The following is a 13,177-nucleotide window of genomic DNA, read 5'->3' as shown; positions in this document are numbered from 1 at the left end:
GGCCCCACCATAAAGGACTCCGCTCCATTTTTGGCGAGGATGTCTGCTTTTTTATTACCATGAATGTCCGGCACCCAACCAAGTGTTACTCCATTTTTCTTAGACCGTTCTACCAGACCTTTTTGCATTCCCAAACTGCTTTCGAATCAAATGAGCAAGTTTCTTTAGTGCAGCCTGACTGTCAGAGAGTATTAAATATTTTACTCCTTTGGCCTCATTTGTATGAATGAGTTTTCTATTGCCATGACTTCCGCTTGAAAGACCATGGCATGTTTTCCCAGGGGCACAGCTATGTTAACTTCTGGTCCATATATTCCGAATCCTGCCCTAGAGTCAAGGCGTGAGCTATCTGTATTAAACTTTGAGACTCCTTTGGTAGGGTAGGCCTCCTTTTTAGTCAATTTCAACCTTTCCACAATAGAGACTGTGTATGGTTTATCAAAAGAATATTTCTTAACCATTCCTTCTCACATGTTGGTTAGCATTTCAGCCTCAGGAAATTCGTGGGTTATTTTCATATGACCTTCTGAGGAGGTAGTCTTTATTACCTTTGTACTTAGAAGCTTCATTTCGCTTAGAGCAGCTATTCTCATCACCTCCTGCCCCAGAGGAGTGTATCCCAGGACCGCTTCAAGTGCCAGGGTTGGACAGGAGTTCTTCGCTCCTGTTATGTTTACGCAAGCTAGTCTTTGAAGACTCTGTAGCTTCTTGGCAGCTGTATTTTGTTCTACTTTCAGCCACCACACTGATGCAACATGTGTGACCATTGGTTTTATAATGGTTTCATATATCCAATAAATCATTTTGGGTTTCAAATCCCATTTAAATCCAAATAGTCTCTTGCAGGTCCTTTGTCACTTGGCCTGGACTTGGACTTGGTCACTTTAGATATTGTGTTCTCAATACGTGGTTTCCAAGTCAGCCTCTCATCCATGACTACGGCCAGATACTTGACTAATTTTGATTGTTTTATCCTGATTCCTTCTAGGAAAGATTGTACAAGTTGAGACCTTCTTTTCCTGGTAAAGATTATCGTGTTTGTTTTTGATCCGAAAACCTTCCCCATGACACCAGTTGCTTATGAAATTTAATTCTTCTTGAATAAGACATTCCAGCGTGCCTTTGTTTTTCCCTTTGACCATAAGCACCAGGTCATTAGCATAGCATAGTAAACTTATTCCCCTTATCTCTGCTTTAGTTAGAAGGTCATCAACCACCATCGCCTACAGTAGGGGAGACTGAAGCCCTCTGTGGGGGCAGCCTTTTTGGGCTGTGATGGTGACCGATTCATCCCCGATCTTTGCTTTTACATGTCTGCTTTTTAGGAGGGCTACTATCCACTCTTAACAGCATCCGAGCTGTCTCCATGGTTTGATGTGCTAATTGGTCGAAATTTCCTTCAATATCCATAAAGACGCTGACTAGTTCTTCCTTTTCATTGAAGGTGTTCTCCACCGCTATTCTGTGGAGAGCGGTGGCAGTTGATTTACCGTCTACTTACGCGTGTTGAGTGAGATAGACTGAGTGGGTGTACTTGTAAGGTTTCATCCCTAATGTGTCAATTGATTATTTTTTCCATATTTTTTACCATGAGGGTTAGGCTTATGGGTCTGTAAGAGTTAAGTTGAGTCGGATTCCTATCTTTTTTCCGCATGAACACCACAAGTGCTGTCCTCTAGTTCTTTGGAATAAATCCTAGGGCGTAGCTGCTTCTGAACAGAATGGTCAGAGTATTTAATAAGATGTCGAAACCGTTCTTAAAGAAGAGCCAAAAAACTCCATCCGCCCTAGGAGATTTAAATTGCTTAAGGGAACTTATTACCCATTTAATTATTTCAAATTTGAATATTCTTTTTGCCCATTTTAATAATTTCTGAGTTTTGTTTTAAGTGTTTCTAACCTCTTAAAAAGTTGTGCCCTTGGCATGGTGAATGTTTATCTGTATGAGGCGCATATTTACGCCTTTTTACCACCTCCTCCTGGTGGTCCATCCTCTTAGAGTGTTGGGGGACAGTGCCAGTGCCCCCTTTTCTTCCCCTTGCTGAAAGATGGTCCTTTCAGAGAAGATCTCTTCAAGATGAGGGAGCCAATTGGTTTTCTTTTTGAACCGCTGCGCTGACTCCAGGAGTTGACTTCTCAGGTAAGGTATGTATAGATTGCTTTGATACCTTTTCGATCTCTTCCACTTCCATCTCCTCAGCGTTGTTCTTTTCTTTGGTGACAGTCTCAGACTTTTCTGAAGTCTCCCACAACTGTTTTGGTTCCTTAGTGTTCCCCTGGTGTTTTTTCTTCAGTCTTAACTGAATGTTCCCAAACTTGTAACTGATCCATGGACCCTCTTTTTCAATCTTGCTTGCTGTAGCGTAGTCGACTGCCAGGGTAAGCAGCACTGACTTTGCCTCGTTACTTCTACTCAGGACATTCCATTCACCAACCGATAACTCTTTGTTTTGTGCTTTCAAGAACTTCATTATCTTATCGGTGGATTCATTTTGAGAGTAGGGTTTTTGAAAAAAGCAGAGTGTAATATATTCCTACCCTTATGCCATCTGCAGCTTGTTTGTAAGGTGGTTTTTGGGGAAGTGCAGATTGCTCCTTTTGTGACCCCTGTCTTACTTCATTCCTTGTTTTCTTTCTCTGATAATCTTCCGGAGTGGAGCCATCAGAGTGAGGTCTTTTTGGTTTTTCCTCTCTTTGTCTTTTTAAATATCTGTTTTATTCTTTTTGGATTGGTTTTAAGGCCAAATCCCTGGTTTCTTCTTGAGAATACTCTCTTTTGCAAAACCATGTCATTCGTTTCCTGGTGGCTCCATCCAATTTAGGCAATTCTGGGAACTGGAAATTTAGGCAATCCTTTCGGTTTTTGCTCCCTCTACCTTTTGGTGGTCTTCCTCCAGTATGGCTTGTGATTATGACATGGCTTTCAACCACCTCACTGAAGAGTTCAAAAAAAGAAATTTAAAGTATCTAGTCTGCTCACCAATGGGTTGTGTCCGGGACAACATCCCAACAGAACACTTTGCAACCAATATTGTTAATTTCCAACAACAGACAGGAGCTTCTATCCAGATTATTATATATAATGAAAACTCAAAACGGCCTTTAAGAAATGGTCTCTCTTTTGTGGACTTCAAACAGAATTTATATAGTTCAATTTCCAGTATCTTATTAAAACAAATGGAAGCCACTTCTACTCAGGAGATACTAGAAGCTGCAACAACAACATCCGAGCAATATACATCTAAAGATCTCAGAGAAGCAGGTAGCAATACTGGACATATAGTGCCGCAAGAACATGATGAGTTACATATGACGGACTCAGTGGACGACTTCCCACCTTTATTAACTAGGCCTATGTCTAAAACTGTTTTTAATAATCATAGTAACTTATTTTCTAATTCTTGTATAGCTTCAGATATCTCATGTTCCAAAACTGATGAAAATGTAATACCCTTAACCCAAGATAATGATGTAACACCGAATGCCCCGCCTTTAAACTCCCCACGGGATCTGGTTCTACACCCCACATAAATAACTTCAATAAAAAACATAAAAGCTTAAACATTTTTCATCAAAATATTAGAGACTTAGACTCCCGTAAAGAATCATTACAAATAACTTTGTCTGAATTAGATCCTCAAATAGTTGTTGTAGCAGAACACAATATGTCATCAATTAAACTTGAAAGATTCAATATAGACAACTATAACTTAATTTCACAATATTCCCGTACTACAACTTCTGGAGGGGGTGTAGTGATTCTGTCAAAGGAGGGTTTGAAGGGGAGGCAGCTGGTGCTCCCTGCCATTGTAGAATTGTGCCAAGATAAATTATTTGAATGTTGTGTCGCTAAATTTAAAACAGAACAGTTTAGTTTTATATTGGCAGGAGTATATAGAACACCCCAATTTAAAAATAACGAATTTTTAAAGAGATTAAACTTTCTTATAGAATTTTTTGTAGGGAAGGACAAATATCTAACCATTACAGGAGATTTTAACATTAACATGTTAGATGAATCTAAGGAGACAAGAGATCTTAAGAACATTCTAAATCGACATGGAATGAATTTTTTAGTTGACTTTCCAACCAGAGTGACACAAACATCTGAATCTTGTATTGACAATTTTCTGACAAATTGTAATAATAAAAATGAAATTAAAGTCTCTGGAATTATAACAGCCTTGTCTGATCACGATGCGCAAATGCTCGAACTTTTACAAATTCAACTAAAATCTGAACAAAATTTAACCTTTGTAGGAAGAAAATTTTCAATTGACAATATGACATTATTCAAATCTCTATTAGAAAAAGAAGATTGGCTTCCAATCTTTTGTTCTCCGATAGATTAAAAATATGATTGTTTTGATAGTATCTTTAGGTACTATTTTGATCTCTGCTTTCCTCTTGTGCAAATTAAAAAAGGAAATAAAAAACAGACATGGATTACGGACGAACTGAAAGATGAAAAAAATGAAATTATACACCTCAATAAGTTGTCAAGGTTGAAAAAATCAGAAAACCTTAAAAATGAAGTTAAGAATAAAACTAGGCAATACAACTCAAAATTAATAAAATGTAAACAAAATTATTTTGACACTAAAATAAAAAATTCAGAAAATATTAGCAAGACAACATGGCAAATTATAAATAATGAAACAAAAAAGAATGGATATAAATGTGAAGGCAATCTTGTAATTAAATCAAAAGATTCATCTATTACTGAACCATCTCTAATTGCAAAGTCCTTTAATGATTATTTTATAAATGTGACAGATGCACTGTTAAAAGACCTTCCTTCAAATCCATTACAACCACAGTCTGAGAACATAAATATAACGTCTCCTAAATTTCAATGCCCGCCCTTGAGTGTAGAAGAACTGAATCAAATTATTGACTCACTCAAAAATAAATCTTGTAGCGGGTATGACGGAGTGCCTATGAAATTGATAAAATTTACAAAAAGCTCTTTAATTAAACCATTAATGTATTTGGTATATTCTTCTCTTATTTCTGGCATATTTCCTAGTAAGTTAAAATTGTCTAAGGTTGTACCTATCTACAAAAAAGGTATTGTAACAGACATTCAAAATTATCGTCCGATTTCAATTTTACCATCAATTTCAAAAAATTTTGAAAGAACCATGTACAATAGATTGGTCAAACATTTAGAAATAAATAATCTTTATGACAAGGAACAACACGGTTTTAGAAAAAGTAAATCTACTATAACTGTATTGATAGAATTCACTGAGTCTGTAATAGAGTCAGTCGACAAAAATGATAATGTAACAGGAATATTCATGGACCTATCAAAGGCTTTTGATAGCATATCTCATGAAATTTTACTTAACAAATTGCAAAATTTAGGTATCCATAATATTAATTTAAAGTGGTTCGAGTCATATCTATCTAAAAGAGAACAATACGTTGAAATAACTCACATAAAAAATAACAAATTACTAAAATTTCAATCCAACACCCAATTAGTAAAAAATGGAGTACCCCAGGGGTCTATTTTAGGTCCTATATTATTTATATGTTATACAAAGGATATGCCAAACTGCCTTAGTAATCTTGAAATTTCAAAAAACCAGCTGTGCCTATTTGCAGATGACTCAAATCTCATTATATCTGCAAAAACAGAAGTCGAATTGGAGATATCTGCATATCTGCAACTCTCAAATGTACAAAAATTTTTCATTGATAACAAATTAGTTTTAAATACCGATAAAACTAATTTTATTTCTTTTAATACAAAACAAGACAGAAAACGTTTAAATCCTAACATATTGATAAACAATTCCAGTTTGGATCAAGTTTCCTACACAAAATTTCTCGGTCTAACAATAGGCAAAAACCTTAGCTGGAATCTACATATTGAACAGATAATTAAGCGGATAAATTCTGAGTTATATGCTATCAAAAGACTTTCTTATTTATGCAGTTTGTCAGTACTAAAGATGGTTTTCCATGCACATATTCAATCCCACATTGCATATGGGATAGGAGTGTATGGAGGAACCACAAACCAAAACCTAAATAAAATTCTAATTTTGCAAAAAAAAGCACTACGAATAATGTTGAAAATGAAGAAGGATGAGTCAGTGAAAAATAATTTCACTGAACTAAATATTTTAACAGTGCATAGCCTTTATATTTTAGAATGTGTTATGTATGTTAGGACCTATCAATCTAAATTTAAAATCCATTGTGAAACCCATACTTACAATACTAGGAATAAGAAGGAATTAGTAATACCACGACACAATTTAGAATTTTATACAAAAAAAACTTCTTATGCAGGAATAAAATTTTTTAAGTCAATTCCAAAAAAAATAACAAGAGTTGAAGATATTAAGAAATTTAAATCAATGTTGAAAGATTATTTAGTTAGAAAAGCATTTTATTCATTTGAAGAATTTTATTCAACAACATGATCTACTATAATCATCCAATTATGTAACTTAGTTGTAGTGACACTATTTATTGTACCCATGTTGTACATAATGTAAATAAAGATACTTTGACTTTGGCATCTTCTTCAGATGTGTCGACTCTGGCTGAGTCTGGGGTTTCAGTACTTCTGCTAGAAAGTCCGCCCCTCTTCTTTGATTGTTCAGGACAGCTAGGTTCAGCATCTATTTCCAGTCCCTCTATTTTTTTTAGATTTTCATCCACATTTTTAGTGCTGCTAGAGCTCTTTGGTTTGGTTTGTTTTATTTTGTTTTCATTTGTACTCATTGTGTTCCCACGAGTAGCAGAGATGTAAAGGTCACCCCCAAGCATTGTCCCGCTCTACTTGGGGGAAGGCTATGTTTAAGCTGGAGGTCGCTAGGTATCCAGAGATGGCATATTAATAATCAAGCACTCACTTGACCACGCAGCCCTTGGCATATGCTGTTCCACCTTGGCTTGGAAGATAGAGAAATTACGTATATTTATAGCACTTAAGAAGAGAGGAGATGGCTTGGCACATGTGTTGGGGTATGAAGCCCCCACTTCGCACTCGTGCGAAGGGTTATAAACTCCCACTATATACAGACATAGCAAAAACTACAGAAAAATGCCGGCATTCACAGTAAAAATTGTACCACAATATTTTTTTGGGTAAAATAATACCCCACATATTATAAATATTTTGGTATATAAACAATAAAAATGAACCAAATAAAAAATATATATACATCTATAGCAATTTTGTTAGATTAATTAGATATTTGGTTTAAATGTTATGTAAAACAACACAAAAAATAAAAATGTTGCTTTCTAAAAAGCAACATAACTTTTACAGTTTTTAAAATATTAATCAAAGCATTTCATGTTATCTTTTGTTTAGTTAAACTGAGTTTGAATCTTATGAGTTTAGATTAGGCCTAGGGGAAAAAGTGAAAACAAGGGTTTAAACAAAAAGTAGTGTTATTTTTACAGTTTTGTGGATAATAAAATATTTTTTTGTATGCGTACAATTTTAGTTGTTCATAGCAGTGTCAGTTGTTCGAGGAAATATACATTAAAAGATAGAGATATATAATCAATGAAGCTTATAATTATGATTACAGTGAGTTGTCGTGCCATTTCTACCATATGGTCATGATGAAATGTGGCCACGATGGCATTTCTAGTATATAAAGCTAGTTTGTCTCCCTGACACTATTATAGTTGCCTATATTTAGATATAAAATAGAATTTAAGTTTTAGGAATAGGTATTTAAAATTAAATAGTTTAAATTATCTTATTAAATAATGTTTTACTTGGAAAACTGAGTTCCCAACAAACATTAAACCAGATAATAATGGAAGTAGTCTCAGCTCATGTCTTGTTTGTCTTGTTACAGAGAGGCTACTCACTGGAATTCACCAGATGAAGCAAGTGCTAGTAGCCAGGTGTGTCAATGACCAGACTGACCCAGTAGAGATTGCTAAAACAACTGATAAAATAGTCAAGACAGCAACCAGTAAGTACATTTCATTTCTTTCTTTATTTCATTATTGCTAATGAATGATTATTAGTAGTAATGATTCTTGGTATATCAGTGAGCTGGGCATGGCTCTAGTCTCAACCTCGCTCTCATGGACATTTTCATTTGGACTATAGCTAGGAGGAGTGCCTATTGTCTTCAACAAGGGGGTTATGATCGGCCTTGGGCTGTAATGGGGGGGAGGGGCATTGTAAAATTAACATCCTGATTCAGGGGAATGCTCTGCATATAACCTTTGATCAGATGCCATAAAAATTTTCCTTCGGCAAACCCTTCAGGTTTATTATTCCTTCTAGTGAGGCTTGGTTGGAGGGGAAAAAACTCTTCCACCAGTGAAGCTTGAATGGAGATGGCCCTAAAACCATAAGGAGCTGGTGGTCACTATGGATCCTTATCCTACAGTCCTTCAGGCAGAAGTCAGTCATAATGGAATGTGCTCGTGATAATCTTCATCTGCTGTATAGGAGTAAGACAATTAGCATTTTCACAGAAGCATTACATGCGTTGGACTCTTATGTGTTCAACTCCAAACTTGGTGAGGATTGCTACCCTTGGCAGAATCAACAGTGTGACTGTTTGTTGGGTTCCTGGTCACAAGAGAGTCTCTGGAAACAAAATAATGATGTCCTGGTCAACTTGGGCTCAGCATCTAACATGACAGGACCCCCAATTGTTCTGTGGAGTTTCTAGGTGTGAATTCTTTGGGACAGTCTCGAAGTGGGTTCACGCTGAACATAAGAGAAGGTGGGGGCTGTATCCAGATCTGAAAATAATCAGAGTGGTCCTACAGTTGCCGTTCCCTAGAGTGGCATATGACATTCTCTCCTTACGTAGATCGGTAACTTCTCTGGTAATGGGTCTGATTATGGGACATGGTCACCTGAGAAAGCATCTTCAAAGAGTCTCCATCCTTAGGAAGATCCCCTCTATAGAATATGTGATGAGCAGGAGGAAATTGTCGAACACCTGCTCTTTGAATGTGTTGCAATAATAAGGGAGCACTACACCATATTTGATAGTTTGTACAAGGGTATTGAGCTTCACGTTGTGTTTGCACAAAAGGGGTGCACAAAAGGCCCTTGAGGTTGAAGTGCATGGTAATAGGCAACCCCTTAGAAGAAGAAGAATATATTAGGATTGCGGACAAGAGAAGCATCATATAATGATGGCAAGTTTCCCTAATTCATAAAATTAATCCGTGGAGAGAAGAGAGATCTTATCTTTTATACAAAAAATATTGTAATCATTACAGATTTTCATTACTATGGGCAATGATTAAATCAAAATTTGTTGGAAGAATTATTAAATATGAGGGTGGTTTGTTTTTTTTTACCTCTGGTCTCACCTCTGGTTTTTTTTACCTCTGGTTTAAGTGTTTTGAGGATTGGAAGAAGCGCTGGCAGACGTGCATAATATCTAATGGGGACTATTTTGAAGGTAACGATATTAATGAAGACAAAATAAATATATATATATATATTTTTTTAAATTTAAAATTCTCGTTACTTTTTGAACATATCTTGTATATGCAGTTTCTTATCAGAATACAGTACCGTCTAGAGATGATAAGTAGAACACAGCTAAAACACTCCAAACTGACAGAACAGCACTAGCAACCTGGTTCAAGTCAAGTATCTTGCTGCATCCTAGAGTCAACTCCATACTAAAATGGATGGGGCAGAAATAACAGAATAATAAGTTTCATGTTTTTTTTTAATAATTATAAATGATAATGGTTTCATGATGCATTATAAAAAATAATTTACTAAATTACTTTATACATTTTTATTTTGAAATATATGGTACAAACAAAATTCACATTTTAGAGTTACAATTTAGACACAGGACAGAAATTACTTTTATCAAAATGTATATTTATTTTTTTAGTAAAATTGAAAATAATTTAAAGGTTCATATATATTAGAAAATTGTTAGTAACTTTGTGTACACGAAATTATTCACAATTGGTGAAAGCTAAGTGTTTTTTCCTGAGTGGTATCATCAATATGGAAAATATGTTGCATTTACCCAACAGTTCACTTTGCACCCCCTGCCAGCTTGTGTCCAGACCCAAGGCTGTGGGTCATACTGGCCTGCTGATTAGTGTATGTTTACATCACATTATGTTGATTCTACATTTTGACTCAATTTTGAATTCAACTGTGGTTTTTATGCTAATAACCAGATGGCTCATAAGATTATTTAGTTAAATTTATGCTCATTTCAAATTTTAGATTGTTGATTTGACTCATTCTTTAGTTACTATAGTACGAGACATATCATTGCAACCTGGTTTGTGTCAAATAAACTGATGTTTAGTGTATTTAGGCCTCAGATATATTGTGTAAACTTTGCATAAGTATAGACAATCAGTTTCTAGTGATAACACTGTATTAAAATTATTAGTTGAGATCTCTTTACATTATTAATAAATAATAAAGCTAAACAGTCAAGCTTTCAATTATATGTCTCATATTTTAGTAATATAGTATACAATTAATTATACTAATTAACCACAGTTTTACGTATAGACCTAGTTTTATATTTACATTCACACACCTCAAATTAGTGAAGTGTCAGTATCTCGAATTAGAATTCGGTTCCATCAGTTCATGGAAAAAGAATTAATTGATTTGGTAAACAATAAAAAATATCAGTTCCTTGTTCATTGCTTGCTGCATGGGTAAATTCATACCTCATTGAAAGCAATTCAAAAAGTAAATCTAATTTTTAAAAGAATTAATCATTTATTACATTAGTTGACATTTTGGCTGTAATAATTTTGATCTGTGTCAATTTACATAGTGTGAAGTAATTAGTCATCAGCATTAAGCTACATTTTTGCACTGTGGTTTTTTATTTCACATTGTTTTATTAACATCATGCAATATCGTACTTATTGGCTACTGAATTCAAGGATGTCCTTTTTTGTTGTAATATACTGGAACCAATTACTGCCTTTCTTCTGATTACACAGTTCTTGTATGCTAAAGCAGATTGTTCTGTCTCTAGAAGTCAAGGTGGCCGGACAAACAACAGAGTTCGTCAATAAAGTCCTGGACAAAGTGAAGCAAGGTACCACCAACGGTGGACTGGATGAACTCTAAACCTCCTCATTCACGTTTGCCGTCTGTAGTTGTGTTGTTTTATTATTACACATTAAGGTGAGACATATTATGTAGTCTAGTATTTTGTTTTGCAAGCAAACAGATCTTATATTTTTTTAAACGTGTGTATTAATGTTTTGTTATTATTAATATCAGTTAGTTGTGTTATTGAATAAGTTATATTTTAGTTGCTCAGGAGTTCAAATCGAAGTTGTCATCGAAAATGAGTCCAACAGTTACTTATGCTAGTTCAGAATGTAACCTATACTAATTTGGCTGATGTACCATATCGTCTAAGTATATCATTAGGGTTAAATTGAAGTCTTGTAAGAGGTCATTAGTGTCTTTTAGTGGTTTCTTTAATGTTATAAACATAGTCTACCATTGTCATATTTTCTCCAAACTCTGTTGCAGTAATATTTCCAATTACTCGTATTCCAAATATTATAGTTGAATAGTCAGAACTTTAAAATTTATTTCAAATTGTAGATTTATATTTAAATGTGAAATAGAATCATGACATTTCTTGTGTGAATCACAACCTAGACAAACAACTGGAGACCTAAACACGACTTGATAGCCTTTGTTCCCAGTTCCCAGTCAGCAACTTTATGCCTTTAGTTCCTCTACACCTTACCTTACTGTTGGGGGGGGGGGTGGGGGGGGGGGGGGGTGGGGGGGGGGGGGGGTGGGGGGGGGGGGGGGTGGGGGGGGGGGGGGGTGGGGGGGGGGGGGGGTGGGGGGGGTTTTAGTTGTTATGTGCTTAGCTCTTGTGTGTAGTAGTTACAATAACTGACAATTTTATTTGCGATCTCACAGGAGTGAAATTGTAAATAGAAAAAGTGTAAATAAATTTGTGTAAATATTTCTTGGTAAATAGTGTTTTTTAACTGTAATGAAACTGTTTATGGATCCTACAATCATCTGTTTACCGGTACATCCATAACGTGAATATTTATTTTAAGTTTCTTGCAATGTAAGAGTTAGTTGCTTTAACACTTATAAAATGTTGCGAAGTACAGTTATGTGTATTTATACAAAATGTGTCATAAAAAATTTATTTATGAGAGAAATAACACAACATTTTGTATGGTTGTTCCTTTCTAAATGCATAATATAATAAAATAGCTTCAGACGGTAAAATTATTTTTTCCCTTTTTAGTTAGATATTTGCAAAAATAAAAATAAAATTTTTTATGTAATCTATTAAAACATTTTTTTTTATTTTAAATTACTTAAAAGTACATCTATATATTTTCTTTTGTTGATAGCATATACGAGTAATTTGGTGCAACTTTTAGGTCATTCTCTAATTTTTATGAAAACTTATAAATTTTAATCTAAGAGACTGCAAAATTGCAATTTTAGCCTGGCACTTTTGACTAGTCACAAGGGGATATGAGATGTGAAAAAATGTTGTGACATCTCATATTTGCTCCTGGCCAAGAAAGGGTTAAAGCCCAAGAAAGAACCGTGGCTCTCAATTTATATCCCACTGATACATGAAGAATGCATCATAAATTTATCTGCTACTAAAGTTACCGAAGTGCGGTTAGTTTGTGATCTGTACAATAAGTAGATAGACAGTATTTATCACGGTATTGTACAGCTGCTATTTATCACCCATAGACGGATATGCGTGAATTTTTGTAATGTACAGAACTAGTGCTTATGATCAAAGGAAAAAAACAAAGGCACACTGTAACGCCTAATTCAAAAAGAACTAAACCTCATAAGCAACTGGTGACATGGGGAAGGTCTACGAATCAACCCATCTAAAACAAATATGATTACCTTTACCAGGAAGAGAAAGTTCCAACTTACACAACCTGTTCTGGAGGGAATCAGCATCAACCAAACAAAAGAAATGAAATACCTTGGGTTTAATCCTGGATGAGAAGTTCATTTGGAACTCCCATATTGAAAACCGAATATCCAAAGCAACAATGGCCCTTGGGGCCTGTAAGAGACTTTTTGGATTTAAATGGGGACTTAAACCCAAAATGATATATTGGATTTACAAAACCATAATAAAACCAATGGTCACATATGCTGCCTTAGTGTGGTGGTCAAAAGTAGAACAAACAA

At 35.0% G+C, this 13,177-nt stretch overlaps 1 protein-coding gene across 1 annotated transcript in view; it reads left to right on the top strand.

The window, feature by feature from the left end:
• LOC124372041 (protein CREBRF homolog) overlaps positions 1 to 11,630 on the top strand; it is a 28,509-nt gene extending 16,879 nt beyond the window's left edge. Inside the window, exons 4-5 of the mRNA XM_046830406.1 lie at positions 7,839 to 7,958; positions 10,995 to 11,630. Of these exons, the coding sequence (XP_046686362.1) occupies positions 7,839 to 7,958; positions 10,995 to 11,089 (215 nt within the window). The 3' untranslated portion in view covers positions 11,090 to 11,630. The remainder of the gene's footprint in view (positions 1 to 7,838; positions 7,959 to 10,994) is intronic.
• Positions 11,631 to 13,177: the final 1,547 nt, after the last annotated feature.

This window comes from Homalodisca vitripennis, chromosome 1, assembly GCF_021130785.1.
Source record: "Homalodisca vitripennis isolate AUS2020 chromosome 1, UT_GWSS_2.1, whole genome shotgun sequence".
NCBI classification, from domain to species: Eukaryota; Metazoa; Arthropoda; class Insecta; order Hemiptera; family Cicadellidae; genus Homalodisca; species Homalodisca vitripennis.
Note: the sequence above shows the minus strand (reverse complement) of the source record. Positions and strands in the feature narration are given on the sequence as shown.